Source organism: Clarias gariepinus, chromosome 19 (genome assembly GCF_024256425.1).
Source record: "Clarias gariepinus isolate MV-2021 ecotype Netherlands chromosome 19, CGAR_prim_01v2, whole genome shotgun sequence".
NCBI classification, from domain to species: Eukaryota; Metazoa; Chordata; class Actinopteri; order Siluriformes; family Clariidae; genus Clarias; species Clarias gariepinus.
This window is the reverse complement of record NC_071118.1, coordinates 14,108,897-14,130,462: the sequence shown is the minus strand read 5'-3', so window position 1 is coordinate 14,130,462 and position 21,566 is coordinate 14,108,897. Positions and strand designations below refer to the sequence as shown.

The window sequence follows — 21,566 nt, the reverse complement described above, 5'->3', positions numbered from 1 at the left end:
GGAGTCTCCATGGACAATGATGTTAGCAGATGAGATTGTGCTTTGTAGCGAGAGCAGTAAACAGGTGGAGGAAAATCTAGAGATTGAGGTACGCTCTTGAAAGCAGAGGAATGAAGGTTGGACATAGCAAGACAGAATACATGTGTGTGAATTAAGGAACCTCAGTGAAACGGTAAGGCTACAGGGAGCAGGGGTAAAGAAAATGCAGGACTTTAAGTACTTGGGGTCAACAGTCCAGAGCAACTTAGAGTGTGGAAAGGAGGTGAAGAGGCGTGTGCAGGCAGGTTGGAATGAGTGGAGAAAAGTGTCAGGTGTGTTATGTGACAAAAGAGTATCAGCGAGAGTGAAAGGAAAGGTGTTCAATACAGTGGTGGGACGAGGATAGATGGGATCTAGAATAAGTTTATCAATGGGGCCACCAATGTTAGATGTTTTGGAGATAAACTCAGAGAGGCCAGATTGAGGTGGTTTGGACATGTTCATTGGTAGAAGGATGCTGAGGTTGGACATGCCAGACAAGAGGTCTAAGGGAAAGATTAAAAAATGAAATTTATTGATGCAGTAAAAAAGGTCAAAGTTAGTTGGGGTGAGAGAAAAGGAAGCAGAGGAAAGGGTTAGGTGGAGACAGATGATACGCTGTGGCGACCCCTGAAAGGGATTAGCTGAAAGACAATGAAGAAGAATGAGATTGCATGGCTAGATTACTGGAAAGGCCAATATGCTCCCTGACATCTCTCCAAGACCAAAAGGTGTTAGATCAGGAAATTCTACATGATGAATCTCCCTGACATATTAATAAATAGATAGGAAGGTTGGTGTTTGTGGAGCATGTATGCAGAGGATTCTACACTGACCCACAGTCTGCATCATTTAAAGACCATCTGAGCATCTGTTTAATTTACTCCGCCCAATAAGTAAATCCACATGTTGGGCAAAGATTCACCTCCAAGCTCTTTTGGCTTGAAAACTTCAAATAGTTTTATTTTAAGCACTTAAATAACAGTGCACACACTGCACTGAAATAAGTAAACAACGAGCATAGTCATACTGACAGCGAAGAGAGAAATTGATAAGGAGGTCCATCTAATTATGTCCTGCTTTTTTTTTTTTTTTTTTGGGTCAGCCACTGAACAAAAACAATAAGACCTCGTAAGGTGGCCTTAGCTACATCTCCATAGGTCTATTCACTGAACAAAATCTGTTGCCCTGCCATTGGGATACTTTTTCTTTTAAGAGCAAGCAAAATAAATTATCATTTAAATTTGCGTTATTATCTGCAACATCAAGACCATATCATTAATTTTTACATCATGCCTTGATTAGCTGCCAGAACAACAATGCTCCTTGAGCTCCGTTCTATAAGTCTGTGAAACTGTAATAGATAAAGGCAAGTTCATTCTTCCAATGAATCTTTTAACAGTTGGTGTTTTGGTGATGGAAACTGACTAGCAGTAAAAACTAATATATTATTTATATTATTTTAATCCTAATCAAACCATTCATTAGCTGATGCTATTTTTGCCTCTAGAGGGCAGTGTATGCCAATTATGCGATTCCTTATATTGCTCTCTACCCAAGGTACTTAACCAAATCAGCAAATAACAGCCCAACACTGTTCAACACATCCTGGTTTTACCTTAAATGCACAAAAGTTGAAAATGACAAGTCCTTGCTTTGACTCAAGACATATAATAATATGTAATGTATTAAAGTAATACATAAAAATAATTCAGTTATCTGTGCAATAAAGGACAATACTTCATCCATTTATAGTTAGTGTTAACTGTTGGCAAGTTTTTATTATGACTTACCTTATGGCATTTATAAACATTTACCAAGAAACTGCTAAGCATAAAGGCCTCTGCTCTGAAAACTATGCTAAAAAACATGCTAAAAAGTTACAGCTTCACATCTGTTACAAATTGCTGACACTAGAGTCTCTAAAATTATTATCTTTTGACCAATCAGAATCTAGAATTCAACAGTTAGATTTTTAGCAGCACCTAAAAATTACGTAGATGTTCATGCACTAGTTCTGTTTAAATCATCTGAATGGACAATCACACACACACACAAGGTACAACAATAGTTAAGCACTCCTGTGTTTGCCGAGTTCATGCTGACAAAAAGATTGGGCCAGTGGCAGCTATTTACAGCCAAGCTCTGTGTGAGAAATTGATCACTTCAAAGACTCCGAGCAATAAGGAACGCTCACAAACCGACTTCACTTCAAAGTGTTTTATCAGCCATAATTGGGGTTAATAGTGCTATAGACACAAAGAACAAAAAGCAAGGCAGTAAACTGGAGGGAGTGTTGTCTCACTGTTCTGTCTCACTTAGCAACATGACCTTAAGCATAGAAATTCAATGCAAGCTCAGATGTGCACGCACACTTCAGGACACCGACAGCATAAAAGGTTGCCAAACTGCTTTTGGTAGTGTAGCGATATATAAAATCCAACATGACAAGATATAGTGATGTGTTGATATAGTAACTATAAGCATTACCTGGTGTGTGGCACCCTAATAATGACTCAGCATTGGTGTGTTGCAGACTATATTTAGACAGTCAAACAAGTCCATAAGTATTTGGCTAGTGACACATTTTCTGTGTTTTGGCATCTGTACACCAGAGTAGATTTGCAAGGCAATAAAAAAAGAAAAAAAAAAGGTAACTGTTTAGGAATTTCAAACACTTTGAGAGGCTTAAAAGTAAATTGGATAAACTTACATTTATTAGAATTATTTTAAATACTTTGATAGTAAAACTTTACCGGTCAGGCCCGCTTGTTTGTGGGTCTTCCTGCCTTGAAATTTTCTTTACAGTAAGTAAAGAGCAGCCCAATAGGGTCGAGGTTTGGGCTGGGTTGCTTTAATGGTACGCAGTTATTCATCTGTACGAAGCTGATTACAAGCAAAAACTTTAGCCTTATTCACTTCAGAATTCATTCTGCTACTTCTATCACCATGCACATCAACAGTAAACACAAGTGACTCAGTTCCTTTGGCAGCCATACACGATCATGACACAACACTGCCTTCACTTTTTACAATGACATGGTATGCATTGCAACGAGTGCTACCCTTTCTTCCATAACAAACTTTTCTTCCCATCATTCTGAAAATTGCTAAAAAAAAAAAGAAGCTAAAATTATGTCCCTTTGTGTTAATAATCTTAAAGAGAGCAATTAAAAACAATGACCTGCATCAATACAAACAAGACTAGCCATTCAGTTAGTACAAAAGTAACAGTACCCTATAAAAGAAGGTAATATGTATCTATGCTGCTGATGCACAGCAACGGCTGACCTGAATTACTAACAAATTTAGTGATTACCTGCGCCCTGCTTGTCTGAGTGTTTTCCTTGTTCTACCACACTCAACTTAATTTAAAAAATGCTGTTAATTCACACTTAGTTAAATCAGGTGTGCTGGGAGCTGAGATAACACAGGGCATGTGGTCCTCCACCAGTAGTTTAAATCAAACAGAGGGGGAATTTGCCTATAGACAATGTTTTTTTCTGTCTGAACAGAAAATTATAGCAAAGACTGTTGGAAAATTGGTTTATGACGTTTAACTGTTACCACTCACAAAGATGAGAGCATATTTTAACCAAGATAACAGATACGAGACAGGTTAATGCACCTCACTAAAAAGGAAACTACATACCAAAGCTAGTTTCTAAATGGGTGTGGCATCTGCAAACCTCAAACTCTTTTCTTTTTCTCTCCAACAATAGCAGGATTTAAAACAACCATATCACTTCTGCTGCTGATACTTGGTGGTGTGAAAGAAAACAAGTAATACAAGTCAATGCAAACAAGCAGCACCAAATGCTTAATCTTTTTACACTAAAACTTTACTGGAACTTTAAACCTATGTAAAACAACAGCAAATAACACTACATTAGCAGAATACAGTTTATATATATATCATTTCAAGCAATAAATAGATCAATGTATTTGTTAAAAATATTTATATTCTTTGACATTAAACATTGCAATAACCATGAAGAGGCAATTAAGTCGAACAGGAATTAAATTTCTTGTGAATGTTTGCATACAGTAAAATTGACCATTTACAGAAGTCTTCAAGCACAGTAAGATGATGAGACTCCATCATTTTAAATAAGTCCATAAATGACCATCCTTGCCAAGATGGTTGGATGGATAACTATGTTCTGTTATTCTGTTCGACTTGAATGCCCGTCTTGATTTCTTAATTCTGAGGTACAATAACTGCCTTTGAATGATGCGTTCATAATCTCATTGCACATTGCCGCCAAAGAGTTTAGCGATTTTTCCTTACACTGCAATGACATATTTAAAAACAAAAACAAAAAACAAACAAACAAACAAAAAAAACCACCCAGTGCTTTACCCAGTATTTCTAAATAAGTAAAGGAATCTGCCAGATGAAGACCATTTAAATTTAAAGGCAGTTTAATGAGTAAAAAGGTCTTTAATTTGGCTTAATAATCTTTATTTTATTTTTATTTTTTTTACTTTTATATTTACACATCTTTCTTTTTAATCGCAAACCATTAACCTTTCTTATACAAAATTATCCTCTTGTGTAATATAACCAGCTATTAAATTGTCATTGGGGCTCTACAGAAAAACAGATCCATTCCATGTTGACAGCTCTAGTCATCTGTAAATCTGGCTTGTGGAACAGTGGACAGAGATTCTTGATGCTATGCCCATGACGTTCAAAACATACTGCTGCTGGTGTTACAGCTTGGAAAAAGTACATATCGCCTAGTCTTTTGCTGATTATCATCCTGCCTCTGCAATCATTCCTGACTGCAGCTGAAGTATACTGGAAAGTAAAACCTGGAGTTGGTGCACATGCTTAGATCCATTTAATAGTCTTCAGGTTCACTTATTAGGCAGGATGTCTTCCTGTCCAGCAGGAGAACTCCCTGTAGACTGGATTTTCAGCTCTATTAAAAAAAAGAAAAGAAAAAAGTTTGATTGTATTAATATTATAATACAAACAATGCCCATTTTAACTTGCTGCAAAATTAGACTTCAATAAGGAAGTAAAAACAAAAATGGAACAAAAAGTCATGCTGTTATACAAAAGTTGTCCAGAAATCTAGTATCTCAAAATGTAAGAATGTTTAAATTACTTCTTATACAGAATAAATACTGTGTACATCTCAGTCAAGTTCAGTACATGCATGGGTAAGACTGCTGACTTGGCAGTTGTCCAGAACATGATCAACACCCTCCACAAGGGTATCTTACAGAAGCTGCTGTATTCTAAGCATACTCATTTGACTGAAATTGAATGAAAGGAAAAAGTGTGGTAGGAAAAGATGCACAAGCAACAGGGAGGACCGCAGACTTAAGAAGACTGTCATAAAGTGTCTCACTACTGAACCAGAGACGTCAGAAGCTTAGGAGAAAAAAAACTGGACTGATGTTCAGTGGTTCAAAATTTTTTAAATACAAGTACATTTTGCATTTCCTTTTGTAAATCAAGTCAAGTTTTATCAAGACCAAAGTCAACAGTGCCATTAACTAGAAGATTTTAAAGCACTTCGTACTTCCGTCTGCTGTTGGGCTTCATGCGGATGCAGATCCTTTTCCAGCTGGACCTAGCCCCTGCCCACTGTGCCAAAAGTAAATGGTTTGCTGACAATCATTCATGAGCCGTACACCGTAATCATCGAAACTGAAAAAAAAAAGCTAAAATATTTTTCTTTACATGTATTAAATCTTTATTTCGACATCAGAATTTTTTGAGCCGTGTTCAAAAGTTAGTATCCCCTCTTTTAACTCTTAATATTAGTGGGTCTTAATATTAGGCAAATACTACCTCAAACAAATACCACACAACTTTTTTCACAATGCCATTATTTATTTAACAATAAGGTCAAAAAGAATTAAAGCAATACCAAGTACCACCAAGTATTGTAGCTACCTAAAATAGCTTGTAGATCCACCCTAAGCAGCAATAACTTCGATCATAAAGTAATCGGTCTCTCATCATTGTAGAGATATTTTGGCCCATTCTTCTTTACAACCTTGGGTTATTAAGGATTTTTGGAATTTTCATATGCACAACTTTCCTAATGTCCTGTCACAGCATTTCAGTTCGTTTGAGGTCTGGACTTTGACAAGGCCATTCCAAAACCTTGATTATTAAATTTTTTACAGTCATTTTGGTATAGATTTACTGATTTTGCTTCAGATCAGTTTCCTGTTGCATGACAAAATTTCAACCAAGCTTTAGCTGTCGGACAGATGGCCTCACATTGCCTCTAGAATACTCTGGTATACTCTGCTCCCAGAAACACTTTTTCACAATGTGAGGTGTTCATGGTCAACTTATTGACTGCAAGGTGCCCAGGTCCTGTGGCTGCAAAACAAGCCCAAATATCACTCCACCACCACCATCATGCTCGACAGTGGGTATGGGGTATTTCTCCTGAAATGTTGCTTGGATTTTCTCAAACATGGCACTGGTCATTAAGGCCAAACTGCTTTACTTTTGTCTGATCTGTCCGTAGTACAGTGTTCCAGAAGGCCAAAGTGCTTTTTTCAGATGCAGTTTTGTAAACCTCAGTTGTGCTTACATGTCTTTTAATGTCTAAGATGTACAGTAAATCTTGCATTTTGTATTTCTCTGAGTATTGTATGGTCTGACCTTGGGGTGAATATGGTATGTTGTCCACTCCTGGGAAGACAAACAACTGTCTTGAATCTTTTTCATGTCAATAATGTTTCACACTGTAGAATATTGACCTCCAAATTGTTTGAAATTGGTTTTATAACACATTCCAGGTTGACATGCAATAACAATTGCTTCCCTAAGACCAATGCTTATGTCTTTTTCCCCTTGGCACTGTGTTATCCCACACCTGAAGGCTCCAGACCAGAAAACTGTCAACACACCTGCTGATGACCAATTCATCGACTGAGGATTATTAGCACCTGGCTGCAACCTCTTAAATCCTGTGGAGGCAGTAAGTAGGTACTTATTATTGCCCGCAGGTTTTTCTTTTTGGTTTTATTATTTGTTAAATAAAAAAAGTTATATCGTTTTATTCTTCTAAGTTTGCATTTGACTCATATTAACACCTGCTATGATTTGACACTTAGGCCTTGTTCAAACGGGCGTTAAAATCGAACGTTTTTCTTGCGTTTGTAGCGTCCGGTGAGCACGGATCAAGCGGCGAGTGTTTTCTACACATAGGAGTCAATAAGAGTGTTCACACGGCTTTGGTGACGTGCGTTGTCCGGCTTCGCGTTTATACGGCATTAAAAAACGTTGCATGCAGCTTTTTCTTGGCGTTCAAAACCCAACGAACGCAAGGAAACCGCTTCTAGTTCGTTTTCTTCGCGTTCATTTTACGCTTCGGAGGACCGGATATATCCCATTTTTTTGGATACATGCTATACATAGGAAAATGCGGAAAAGGAAAAAAAAAAAAATTAATTGTTGAAAAACTTGCGCGAAAATTTTCGCATTTCTTCATACACCACAAAAAAACTTCCTTTAATCCCATGGTTCTCTAAGTGTGGGGCGCGCCCCACTAGTGGGGAATACAGACATGACAGGTGGGGCGCAATTAACGGGAGGGAATTAGTGGAAAATAATAGGAAAGTACCTATTCTAATTTATGCTTTTCTTTATTGATTTATTTAATCTTTATTTTCTTTATCGGACACTCGAAACTAAATAATGACACACAAAGAAATGGATTATTAATACAAGTAAATTAAAATAACAACAGAGAAAAAGTGGAAACATAGTGCAACAATAACGGTTTAACGTCGGCATGTTAATTGCAGAGGAACAATATATAAGGAAACATTCGGTAGTTTCATTTATTCCTATGTGTATGCTGATGTTTCTGTATTTTTGTTAAAAATTCATATTTTATCAGGCAGTACTAGTCTGGCGTTTGCCCCCCTGCCACGGATCGCCCCCTACATAATCTCCATCAATTATTATATTAGGACATGCATTCAAAGGTTTATTATTATCAAATATATTATTACTATTATAATTAACCCTAGGCACGTGACACTCGTCAAGACGATTAATACAAATCCCCAAAAATGATTATTTTATGGCACATTTATTTTGCAGGGGTTTGTCAATGTACAAATAACAAATTATTTATCACAAATTACACTAAATAAATATTGTTTGTGGTGAAAAATTATAGGAAACGATTTTTATTATAAAATAAGCAATATAAAAATATACATGTTGTATATAAAAAAATATATATAATTTATATATTTTTCCCCATTACAACATTTCTTATATTGCTTATTTTATAATTAAATTCATTTGTTATAATTTGTAATTTGTAAACCACAAACCTATGAATTAATGTTCTAATATAGTATTTAAAAAAGTTTGTGTGTGTGTGTGTGTTAGGGGGGGATGCATTTTAGAGCATAACACCGGATCAGTAGCGTACTGTATGTAGTGAGCATAATAACGTCAATGGATACATTTGTTACATGGACCACAAATAAGCAGGTGATTTAGCACTATCAGCCTAATCAACCAAAAAGCCAGCCGAAAGGAAAACATGATAAAGCCTATGTTGCACTTGGATTCATGGTGGGGGTGGTGGGGGCAGAGGAGAGACCTCTGTGTGTTTTGTGTCTTAAACCGCTGGCAGCAGACAGCATGAGACCCAACAAATTAGGAAGACACTTAGAGACATCCCAGTCAAGTTAATAAGCCACTCGACTTCTTTGAAAGAAAGCTCTAGATAAGTGACGAAGTAAGCCTGTTATAACAATTGCACATGTATTTTATCTGTTTTGAACTTGGTGTTATTTAATCTTATTGGTTTAGAAATTGATAGTTCAATAAATAGTAAACTTGGCCGTTTTCGTTATCATTTTGTTGACAAGTGGGGTTTGAAAATTCGCCCCCCACCTTAAGTGGGGAATGACGGAAAATGTTTGAGAACCACTGCTTTAATCCGACGTTGTGCAGTCAGAGAGTGAACCCAGTAGCAGCGGGCTTTCATATCCAGTTCCCGACACTGCCCCCATAGGTTAACACACAAACTACAATTTGGGCTGCAGGGTGACGTTAGAGACAAACGAGCGCCGGTGTAGAAGGCAATCAAGCGCCACTACAAAACGCAACATAAACGTCTAGGATGTTCAAAGCACGTTTGTTTATCCAAAAATTTAATGCCACAAGGCCTTATTATGCTTTTACAAAATGAAGAGAGGGGGTACGAAGTTTTAAATATGACTGTATATATGCACAAACCATCCAGTGAGAGACCTATGTGAAGCCAATTTTCACACTGATTAATTCACTTGTGCATTAATTAATCTGTGTTCAACTACATAAACACAAACTGGAATAAAAAAAAGGGTATTCTATTAATAAATTGCATGTCTCAAATTCCCCTTAAAATGCCTGACCTTGAATTTTGGCATTGATCCAAACCTGGTCAATAGTATTTGAGGGATACGAGAAGGACTAGACTTGGCAGTGGAGATTACTTGTTTTTCCCCCATTCAGATAAATAAATAAAAATGATAAATATGATAGCATTCTATGAGACAGATAGGATGGTAGATTAAAGCATTTTTAATTTTGCATTATCATCATGCAACATAAATACTCAGATTAAGCATGTCAGCTTAGTTTATTTATATCACTATATCACTCCTGACATGTTTTCCTGTAATATACCCTGCCTGGTGTATATTACACCACAAACTCCAAGATTCACAAATCTTTAGCTTTGCTTACAGCACACAATGTGGTGACCCGTTTATGTGTAAAAATAATTCCTTATGCTCCCAAAAACACCTTTTCACAATGTGAGCGGCATCAGGGAAGAAAAACTCCATGGATGGGACATAAGCTGACTTTATTTTATTGCCATATAATGTTGCGGAACTGAATGTTGACAAACTGAAGCAACCCCAGACCATAAAACTGCCTCCAGAGGCACCCCTCACTCTGGAATAGGGTCAATCTGGACTCTTACCAGTCAATGACCTTTTCCATTGCTCCAATTTCTTATGATGCCTAGAAAATTCAAGCATTTTTCTGATTAGTCTCATTGACTAGTGGTTTTCTTATGGCCATACAGCTGTTTAGTCCCAATCCTGTGAGCTCTCATCAAATGCTTACTGTACATATGAAAATGTTCTCAGTTTCACTACTAAACAGCTATGGTTTTTACTGTTCATTTTTTTACTATGTAAATTCTTGTACTAAAGTTAGCCAATTTAACGACCTCCATTTATTTTTTCCTATCACATTTCTTCCACAAAGTTGAAGGTTTAACTCTCTCTCTCCAGGTTTCAATAATGTGTTGAAAGATTCTAAACTCAGTTTCCGTAATTTCAAATCTCTGTAGTTTTATTTCTTTGCTTGATGCAGCCCAATAATTTGACCCTTCTGAAAAGGTGACACTTTTTTCAGCCAGGTAAGTCCATGTTGTTTTCAACCAGAGTGCAGTTACATTCTTGAATCTGATTGGACAGATGATGTAAATTATTTTTAAGTAACAGCAGGGTTTTGAGATTTTTGAGATCCAGTTGTAATGAACAGTAGGTCTTTTAATTTTAAAGTGCCCCTATTATGCCATTTTAAAGGTTGCTACTATTGCTTAATGAGTCTCTTAAAACAGGTTTACATGTATGCAAGGTCAAAAAACACTTTAGTTTTTTCCAAAAATAGATTTAATTTTACCCCATTTCTAAATAATTCGTGAACGACTCGTGTGAGACTCGTTTGAAGATTCAGTCTGTCTAAACCCCTCCTTTCCGTGAGCCATTACCATAACTGAATGACGACCTTGGAGACCTGTCAATACATACTGTAGAAAAGATGGCGTCGGTTTTACTGTGTAAATTTTTTACACAGTATTAATATGTGAAAAATAATAAATTTTAATATGTGTAATTTTATATTAACTGTGGCTACAAAAATCGAGAGTTCTTTTATCTTTTATCGGTGTTGCGTTAAAAGGCCGGTGAGCAAAAAGGACAAATACAAACAAGTAGATAAAGCAAACGTGTATTATACAAAACTAAATAAAGTAAACGAAAAAGGTGCACCACAACCAAACAAAAATATAAACAATATTTACAAACTACATAAAATAAACGGTATGTGTATGTGAACGCGAGTGAGTGGAAAATGTCCGAAGTCCATGTTTATTGTGTGTGTGTTATCCGAGTATGGTTCGGTCTCACCGGGGTTAATAAAGTCCGGGAGGCCGATGACAGAGGGTAAGAAGTCCAGTCAAAGATAATCCGGTTAAAAAATCTTCGAAAGAAAATGATCCACAGCAATCTCTCCTTCTCTCGTCCAAACAAATAATGGCAGCACTGTTACTACTACTCCGCCCCCCCCCCCTGCTCTTTCCCGGCTGTTCCTTTGAAGGCAGGTCAGGAAAAGGGCAATGCGCATGCGCACTTCACGTGTTGAAGATGATGCATTTTTCCCCTCAAGGCTTGCCGTAGAAGCTACGTAGAAGCTACAGCAAGCACAGAGGGAAAAAATGCATCAACACACACGAAGTGCGCATGCGCCTTGCCACTTTGCGAGTTTTAAGTTCAGTTTTGGTGAATGGTGGAGAATAAACAGTTCTGTGTTCTCTCGTTTTTATTGTTTTTTGTGTTTAAGAGAACCCGGCATGAATGCTTGGTCAAATTAACAAGACTGTGGTAACGTTAATTGTAAGATGGCGGGCAAGCTGTTCGCAACGTAGAACGTGGGCGGACATTATGCAAATATGTTACAGAGTGACATGGATCCGTAACAGAGTAAAAATAGATTTGCTAACGACTCGTTTAGGTGAATCTTTTTTTATAGACAAAAACTTAATTTATTGTGCACTGTCAGCGTCACAGATAGTGCAGATATTTTATGTTCACATACAGCTACATGACACACTGCATGGAAGATAATTTTTGAAAAAGCATGTTAGGACCTCTTTAATATTAACAGCTTGTTCACAGCGAGTGGGCGTGTCTTCAAAGTATGGACCTGAGATTATTTCCGAATATAATTTATCCCAAAGTCTGTTTCATTCATGCTCGGGCAGGGGATAAATCAGATATGATTGCCAAAAGCCAATCGTATCTGAACGCGGAAGTGGATTCTAATCAGAATATGTCATCACTGCCATCTGTCTTACCCAAAATCTCAGTACAAAATCAACCGTGCCTAGTGAGAATGCACCCCAATTTTTAGGGACTGAATGCTATGTTGTATGCTTGGAGCATGTGGAAGGTGGACCTTGCAGTTCATCAAGCGCTTCTGGTAGGGAAATGTTTAAATAGTTTTATTATGTGGTCCAAACACTTGTATTTTAGTGGAGTGGCATCTTGTGCACAATATGAAATTAATCTTCACCACAGTAGACATGCTTGTTAACTTCATGCACATGAATTCCTTTTAGAGCGAGAAACAGTGCCTTCTAGCTGTAACATGGCTCACCGGGGATCACATTCATTGTCCATTTACGGTATGGAAACACAGACAGTGCTTCCATCCATTTCATCTAATAGAAGGATTGCAACTGAGCTTACAAAGTCAGCGATATATGCCTTGTGGAGAGGATGGTTAAAGTCACAGAATTACTGCACAACAGGTTAAAGCTTATGGCAGAGCTGATGGTGCACTCATTTGTGCATAAACAAGCAAGCAAATTTAAGAAATTTTGGTGATTACGGATTTTTGTGTTTTCGTTTTGAGGATTTTATTATTTGGTCCCCGACAAACCAGAATTTTGGTCAGTCAGTACCAGTAAGAGTTGTAAGCAATATGTATGGATCACATATTTTAACAATTGCGTAAATACAGTATAATTTAAATCTAGTGAAGATCCTATTGATTTAATAAGAGACCATCTCTACAGCTGTTCTCATTTCTTGGCCTTTTTTTCTCCCATTTGTGGTGTATATATGAATGAGTGGCACAGCTGAGATCACGAAAGGATTTGTGACTGCTCCTATGCCCCATATACAGATATTTTTGAAGAATGTGTCATCTACCTGAACAGTGTTTCTATTTTTAAAAAACTCACATAACTGGTAGGTAGCAATAGCATGTTGAGTAATCTTGTCTTTTCTATACAGATACAAAAGTCTAGTTCTTATGGCCTTAAGACATGTGTATTTGAGAAAGGAATTCTCACCTTATACTGTGTTTGTGTCAGACACATCTCCGACGGCAGGTGAAGCGTCACTTGTGTTTAGTGTGTTCAGCCTCTCTCTTTCATCCCTTTTCTTCTGTTTTCCTCTCTTTTTTCCATACAGCCTTCTGCTAAAAAAAAAGGACTGAAATTACACCAAATGGGCTCCAAAGCTATGTTGATTTTATTCCATCATATGATTATAAATAAACTTACTCACTCATCGTCTATACCACCTAATTCTGTATTCAGCCGGGGGGGGCCTGATGCCTTTCCTAGGAGGGCACGAGCCGAGGTACACCCTGGACAGGGGGCCAAGCCATCACAGGGCATACACACTTATTCACACACTACGGCCAATTTGGGAACGCAAATTAACCTAACCTACATGTGTTTGGACTGTGGGAGAAAACCGGAGTATCTGGAGGAAACCCCACATGAATTTCTATATATTTATATAACATTTTGTACGTGTAAGTCATGGCCTGTTTCATCTAAACCACATGTATACTGGTAAAATAAGGCATTTTATCTTAATGGTTAGCAGGGTAATAAATTAGGACTTACTTTAATAAATTATATGCAATGAAGATATGCAATTTCTATTTCAGCATTTCCTCAACTATACAATCTAATGTGTTTGCACTGTTTAAACACCAGAGGTCCCAATATTGTGCTCCCCATAAACAGTAATAGAAACACAATAGAAGTCAAGAGTCAGGTTACACTCATTATCATTCAACAGAATGACGGAACGAGTAATGTTTCTGTGGCTTTAAACGTAGCATGGTTGTTGGTGCAAGTTGGGGCTATGTGAGTATTTCAGATTATGCCAATTTTATGGGATTTTAACATCCAACATTTTCTAGAGTTTACACAGAATGTGAAAAATAATATGCTTGCTGTGGAGTGTCTATAATTTGTTGATAATGGCAAACAAAGGTGCAGTATGTTTTGCAACATACTGTAAATAAAATGTATAAGAGCTTTCTTAAAATGTATTTTTATTATTAATCCGGGTAATTAACACAAATTTAATAAGGGACTCCTTTGTGCAGGTGAGATGTATAATTATTGAGTATGTATATATATATTTAAATAAAATGCAAAAAAATGGCAAACAGATGCATTTCATTCTAATAATGCATAGAATGATCAGTAAGAAGCATATTATGTGTAAATAAGCAACACATACAGTAAGATCTTACTGATTCATCAGTTGCAAAGCTGATTTTTTTTTAAGACTCATTCTAATATTGTTAGCTATTTGAAACATGTCACTTTCTGCATTTGATTTAATGCTTATAACTTGGAATGTAAACCGTATGAACAATGTAATTAATCCCAGCTCGGTCTAGACAGTATGTTCCTGTTCCCAACAGCCCTGAGCTGAATAATCAGCATTATACAGCTTTTGTTATCAGTCTCGGTGTGCTTAGAGCTGGAATTAAATCAAGTATGTGGACTAACTGGGATTTTTAAGTTGAGAGCGCCTGCATGAATTCTTTACATTACACATAAATCCTGGCCACATTTAATCCAATTATATCCTGCCCCACACCTTTTACTGGTATGTGATACCATGCTATTTATACTTCTCATTGCAATTATGTGCATGTTAAAATAAGAATAAAAAAATTACTTGAAATAAAAATTGATACAATTGTTAAAAAAAAAAGCTACAAATCAGTATATTTAAATATATACACATTGTTTTACAAAAACCTTTTTTGTCTTAGACCCCAGAATCTAAAGTCTGACGATAAAATGAAACAGTAAACAGTACATAACAAGACAGAAAAATCTGAATTATAGAGAAATGTCTGCTGTGTACGGACTCACTGTGTGCAGACGCATATAAAGACAATGATGAGAAGGAAAATGACCAATCCAGATACAATACTAATGATGACTATTTCCCTCTGTTCGCCCACCAGCCAGCCCATATCATAATATTCACATCTAGCACCGATGTATCCAGTCTCACACCTGTGTCATAAGGAGAAAGAGATCAGCATTTCGGCAAGCACAAAGTAATCACAGAAACAGTAGCATATAAAACTATGTGGGTTTCAGGTATAAATCTGTTCTAATGTGAGACCCAAATCATGGACTCACCTGCAGGTGGGTGTGTTCTGTTCCTGCACAAAACGACAGCTGCCATGGACACAATAATTTATGTATTTATCAGGACACTCAGAGAAATGTCCACTCCATTGGTGGTCATCCTTTACATCTGTGCAGAAAAAAAAAGCACATGGAGACGTCAAAGTGGATTTAAATGAAAGAATTTCAGGCACTGCTCTGTGAAAGTAAAACCGACATGTGCGTTTTACTATTTTTCTTTTATGTTAAATATGAGACTGGTTTGTGGTTTGTATGTTAATGTGGAAAGAAAATTTGAAACCTGAAGCTTTTAATACTGAAGAACCACAGGTTGAATGGTGCAGTATGGGATTACCACGGCTTTAAAGAATAGGCTGAGCTCATTGTACTGTAGGTCTACTAGCTATTATATTATACACATGACGTGATCCCTGACAGGTGACCCTCTTTGTGCCATCAGTTCAGGTATGACATCACTAGTGTCATAAAAAAGTGCATACAGCAGCCAAAATGCTGATCAGCCCCAACTCTCATTAAAAGCATTTTGGTGACAGGAAAAAAAAAAAGTTTCCCCTCTTAGTTTGGTAGCTCTAATGTTTTAGTTTCTGTGAATCCTGTGCAAAAATAACTATCATTTAGTATAAAATTTTTATTACATTAGTGCCAAGAGCGTCATTCCAAAATCAAAAGGAAACCATCTACATTAACTCCTGGTTAAATAATTAATTGCTTCTGTCCTTGTTGTGAAAAGCAGTGTTGATGTAATGTGCTGTTGGTTTTAGAATAGGACCAGGCATTTAACTCAGACTAACCATCTACATGCGTATACGTTATACAATATATTCTGTTGCTGTTTGTTTAGTAGTTAAAAATGTAATATTAATACACTGCATTGCACTATCAGCAATAAACATTTGCTTCCTCCATTTCTTCTTTTAACCACAAGTGAAATTGACTCATTGTTTCTCCCATTTTTGCTTGTAGAATTTAACATGGGTGTAACATCGGATTAGATATGAAGACCACATACAGTTACAGAAAAAACTGCTGTCAAACGGTAAAGTTTAATTTCACACAAACCTAAAATAAAACACACAAATTAATGCCAGTACTTCTATTGGTTAAGGGTCCGTTATTGTGCATCATCTCATTCATGCAAAAACAAAATCAGGTGAAACCACATGAAGTAAACCTACACAAAAACTACTGAAAGTATATATCAGCTACTGATCAAAGCAAAGCACTGAACCTACAGTATCTCCCTGTAATACAAATAACATGACAAAACATATTTATCATTGTTTTATACAACAGAGAGTGCAAGGCCAACCAACTTGAGCACACAGATCAGTATCAGCAGCACAGTCATTAAAAGTTTATTACAACCATAACATTTTAAATATAAACCTGAGTGTGAGGAGTCCTTCGCTAGCAACAAACAGCAGTAATCTATACAAACAGAGCTCAATCACATGTTCTGTGATTTCGCTGATTGCTCAACACTAACACAACATAAAAACATGAACATTGACTGAAATAAAAGGTGGATGCCCAAATTATACACAGACATTTTAAGCTTAATGACTAGTTTAGGCTTTTTTTAAGTAATATTTAACCATTTTATGTTTTACCTTCAAATAACTATAAATAGATCAGCAGTAAAAGGTGAGTATATTTCTGTGTCACATGCTCCTGGTCTGGAGCAGATGATTGCAAATGAACAGGGAGGTAACAAGAGCAGGACATTTACCTGTGCAGTTGCTGCTGTTGTCATGGGGACCGCAGGACACAGTTTTGTTTGCTGTGTCCCTCGTAGTATTCCATTCAGCCAAAGAATATTTGCATAGGGCAACTACGGGGCAAAAAAAATTACAGGTGACACACTGAGTAAGCAATTATCCATATAAATACTAAGCTCAATATCTGAAAATCCAAGATAAATGACAGACTGGTATCATTCTCAACAGCTAATAACAAGTAAGCAGCAGTCACAATACATGTTTCAATATATGCCAAACTCCAATAATATAAAATAAATCAGATTTTGGGAGCACATTTCCTGCAAAATCTGCATAAAAGGAAAACACCAGTTGATTTATTTTATTTGTGAATCTGTTAGGTGAATTAAGTTTCTGCCAGCTTCAGCATTTTTTAAATCAAATGTCTTGCAATTAGTTATGTAAAATACGCAAATATTCAATGATTGGGTGCAGTCACTCTTACCACCCCGGATTAATTTTAACAATTTTTCCATAAATGCATGGCCCTATGTGTTTTATTACTTTTATTTCACAGCACTTTGTCACTGATTGAGGCATGTCATCTTTAGCGGTTTATAGCTACATTTACTTTGGTAATTTTATTTTATTTTTTTAAAGTTTGATCTGGGTTTTTAGCAGACATTTTCATTTTGCTACACACTTTTACACGCCCACACAGCACCACTCCCTACTGCTCTCATTCATGAGCAAGAAACACCACAGAAGTCCTTGGTATTTTGTAGGAAATTGGAGATCAATTTCAATTGTACAAAATAACAGATTATTACTTTAAACTTCAGGAAAAGTATTCTCATTAGATTTAAAATTTTTAAAGTTGACATTTAATTTGACAATTAATTTCAGATCATTAAAACCACCAGGTGGTAAATTGATTAACCTTGATTATCTCATTACAGTGGCACCTTTCAAGAGGTGCAAAAATATTAAGCAGCAAGTGGAAAGGCAGTTTTCGAATTTGGATATGTTGGAAGTAGGACAAATGGGCAAGTTTAAGTACAGTATATAAGCAACTTTGTCAGGAGCAAATTCTCCAAAATAGCAGGTTTTTCCTAGTATGGAGTGGTTTGTACCTATTAAAATTGGTCCAAGAAAGGACAACTGATGGACCAGTGACAAGTTCAAGGGCACCCAGGACTCATTGAGGTCTTTGGAGGGTGAAGGCTTTCCCATCTGATAAAATCCCAGCTACTGCTGGCTATGATGCAAAGGTGGTAGGACACAAGGTGCATAAGAGCTTGACGCATATAGAGCTACGCAGCCACAGACTGGTCAGAGTGCCCATGCTGACTCCTGTCCACTGTTAAAAGCACCTATAATGGGTACATGAGCATTAGAACTGAAACACGGAGTTATGTTGTAAGGTGGCCTTGTCTGATTTTTTTATTCATGTGGACAGTGGATATGTACGTTTTGCTTACCTAAGATACAAATAACACTAGAATGCACTTTGGGAAAAAATCCAACCAGCAAATACAGTGATCTGCGGAAAACCTTGGGTTCTGGCGTTACCTTGATCTTACTTTAAAATGTAGCACATACTGTACCGTGCCTAAACATTGTTCCAGACCAGGTCCATTTATTACAACAAGATTTCCTGATGGCCATGGTCTCTTTCAGCAGCATAATATGCACATTTACATCATCAAAATGATCAGGAATGATTTAAGGAGCATGGCAAAGAAATAAAGGTTTTGAGTTGCCATGCAAATTCCCAAGGTCTCAATCCAATTGGTCATCGGTGGATGTGCTTAAAAAACAAGTTTTATCCATGAAGGCCCCATCTCACACCATCCAGGACTTAAAGGACCGGCTGCTTAAGTTTTGGTGCCAGATACCACAGCACAACTTTAGAGGTCTCATGGCTCACAGCTGTTTTGACAGCACAAAATGGAACGTTATGGCTGATCTGTGCAAGTGTGTCAATATTGCAGAAAAAAAAAATTACTACATTTCGCCTTATGGTGTCATTTTTCATTATTCAGGTTGTGCAAAAACCTTTGCATACAGGTAAATAAGGGTCAGCGCTGTTTTACTGAGTGAAAAACCTTCATACGTAAAATACGAGTTTACTGATTTATCAAACCAATGTGATGAAATGTGATGAAATTTCTTGTGCATGAAGGCGTAAAACCAATTGACCTCTACAAAATACTTTTACAAAAGCACAGCACAGTGAAGAGACACTTTAAAGAGAAAAAAATTTGACTGATGCAAACATTTTAAATCAGGCTGTAGACCTGTGAACAACGATCCCAGGCTCAAGTTGCTTGAAGCCCATTGCAGTCTTCCTGTAAACCTTCCTATGGAACACCTGATCCTTAAAAACTGATGGATAACTTGACGCACATAACTTTCGGAAGAGTACAGAATGCAAACATATTCATTCATGAACACCACTTGCACATTACAGGAGCTCAGCTGGGAGTTAATGCCACATCCCCGTACAGTCCTGACCTTACTCCAAGCTGGTTGCACATGTTTGGGCCATTAAAGGAGTTCCTGGGAGTTCCCCGGTGAACTGAGAAATATTTTTACCGTGATGGTATCCAAGCACTCGTTAAATGCCAGGATAAGTGCATTAGTGTGGCACTAAAAATTTCGCATTAATAACTAAAAATGGCAAATATCCATTAACAATGTTTTATTTAAGCTACTAACAGCAATTTATTCTTAGAGTTGCTGTTAGAAAAAGAATCAACACTTTCCGACCAACCAGAATGTGGAATTAAACAGGATCTCGGTATATAAACATAATGTTTATTTGGTTTTGTTAGTATGTTGTTGGGAAATCACTCAGCATAACTAAACATTCATAGTATTGTATATTCTTATGTTTTACAGAATTATACAATATTTATTTTGCATTTTTGACTTGTTTTTACATTTAATTATAATTGCTAGCTACATCTTATTAGGCCTAACCTGTGTCAATGGTCAACTAAATCTGCAATTATTATTTATCTATCACTGATTTATTTATTTATCTAGTGCACAATGTTCTATCTTATTATAATTTTTCATTTTTTTTAGTTTTAACAGATTACATATTTTTACCAGATTATATATTTTTTAGACAAACCTATATCTAATACAGGTCAAACAACAGTATTATTTTTGGATTAGCAGTTATATACAGTAACTTGTGTTTAACGTTACATTTAGGCCGTTTTATAAATTCAATAATTATTTAATGATTTCACATGACGTTTAAGAAATTTTTCTGAGGAAAAAAAAGGAAGTTCAGATTTTCTCACCTGTAAAAATCCCCAGCAGCAATTTATGTGTTTTATCCATCTGTCATTTGTCAGGACTCTAAATCAGCAGTTCATTTTTGGGTCACTTCTTTCTTTCTTTCCTTCCTTTCTTCCTTCCTTCCTCTCTTTCTCTCTCTCTTTACATAAGAAGTCCAGTAATGACTTGCGTGGATACTTAATTCAGCCCCCAGGCTAACTTTAACAGCGTACCTTTAAACAGCGCTAACCCTAGAGTTAAATAAGTAATATTTTACATGTTACCTAGGTGAACTTGACCTGAGGTAAATGTTAGCCGAGCTAGCTGGCCTAGTGCAAAGCGCAGCGTGCACGCGCACACAGGTTGGGTTTCTCACGGAGAGGGGGGCGGGGCTGCGGAACGGGTTTGGACACACCCACCACCGAGCTATTAATAAATCCTCCGACATTCTGCACATGAATGCGGTATAATTATTTTCTAATAACATCGGTATGTAAAGTTATGACGTTGTTTTATTTGTATGTTACATGGTTTTAACATTCATCTTGAAATCTTTCTCTCTCTCTCTCTCTCTCTCTCTCTTACACACACACACACACCATGTAATATAACTGAAACTTAACATTGTAGGACAGGTCTCAAGAGTATCAAATATACTTAGTATTTAAATTTCACTTAGTACTTTCTTGGAAATAGTACATTCTTTTTTCCCCCCATTACAAAAAAAAGAATAATTTACTCCATCATCGTCTATATCGATTTATGCTGTATACAGGGTCGCAGGGGGGCCTTGACCCTTACGCAGGAGACTTAGGTGATAAGGCATGGTACACCCTGAGAAGGGTGCCAATCCATCGCAGGGTACACACACACATTACGGCCATTTGGGAACGCCAATTAGCCTAATTTGCATGTCTTTGGACTGTTGGAGGAAACCAGAGTACATGGAGAAAACCCACCAAGCAAATGCACACAAAGGTGGGAATCGAACCCGGACCCTGAAGGTGCCAGGTGATACTGCTAACAACTAATCCATTGTGCCACCCATTTACTCTTATATTGATAAATAATTACAATGAATAATGAGTAGCAGATCAAGAGTAGATCCTTTTTTTCCTGCACATTTTGCCCTATTTTAATGTACTTTCATGGTTAATTTCTGTATTACTTTGCCAATTCGCATTCCTTTCAGATTCTTACTGGGGTGCAGTGAGCAGTGTAGTGTATCCCAAAGTGTTTAATCTACTCCTACTGTATATTAATAAATAAATACAATGAATACATTGAGTTC

The 21,566-nt window shown here is 36.8% G+C and overlaps 1 protein-coding gene across 3 annotated transcripts in view; it reads right to left on the bottom strand.

Moving 5' to 3' along the window:
• The window catches only part of btc (betacellulin, epidermal growth factor family member), a 35,685-nt gene extending 15,061 nt beyond the window's left edge, over window positions 1-20,624 (bottom strand). Inside the window, exons 1-6 of one of the 3 annotated variants that reach the window (XM_053479205.1) lie at window positions 20,299-20,624; window positions 17,014-17,115; window positions 15,276-15,393; window positions 15,000-15,146; window positions 13,161-13,285; window positions 3,563-4,946 (exon numbers count right to left, since the gene is read on the bottom strand). In XM_053479205.1, the coding sequence (XP_053335180.1) occupies window positions 13,162-13,285; window positions 15,000-15,146; window positions 15,276-15,393; window positions 17,014-17,115; window positions 20,299-20,338 (531 nt within the window). In that variant the 5' untranslated portion in view covers window positions 20,339-20,624 and the 3' untranslated portion in view covers window positions 3,563-4,946; window position 13,161. Of the gene's footprint in view, window positions 1-3,562; window positions 4,947-13,160; window positions 13,289-14,999; window positions 15,147-15,275; window positions 15,394-17,013; window positions 17,116-20,298 lie in introns of those variants that run through there. The other 2 variants (XM_053479203.1, XM_053479204.1) reach the window with 2 other exon arrangements.
• Window positions 20,625-21,566: the final 942 nt, after the last annotated feature.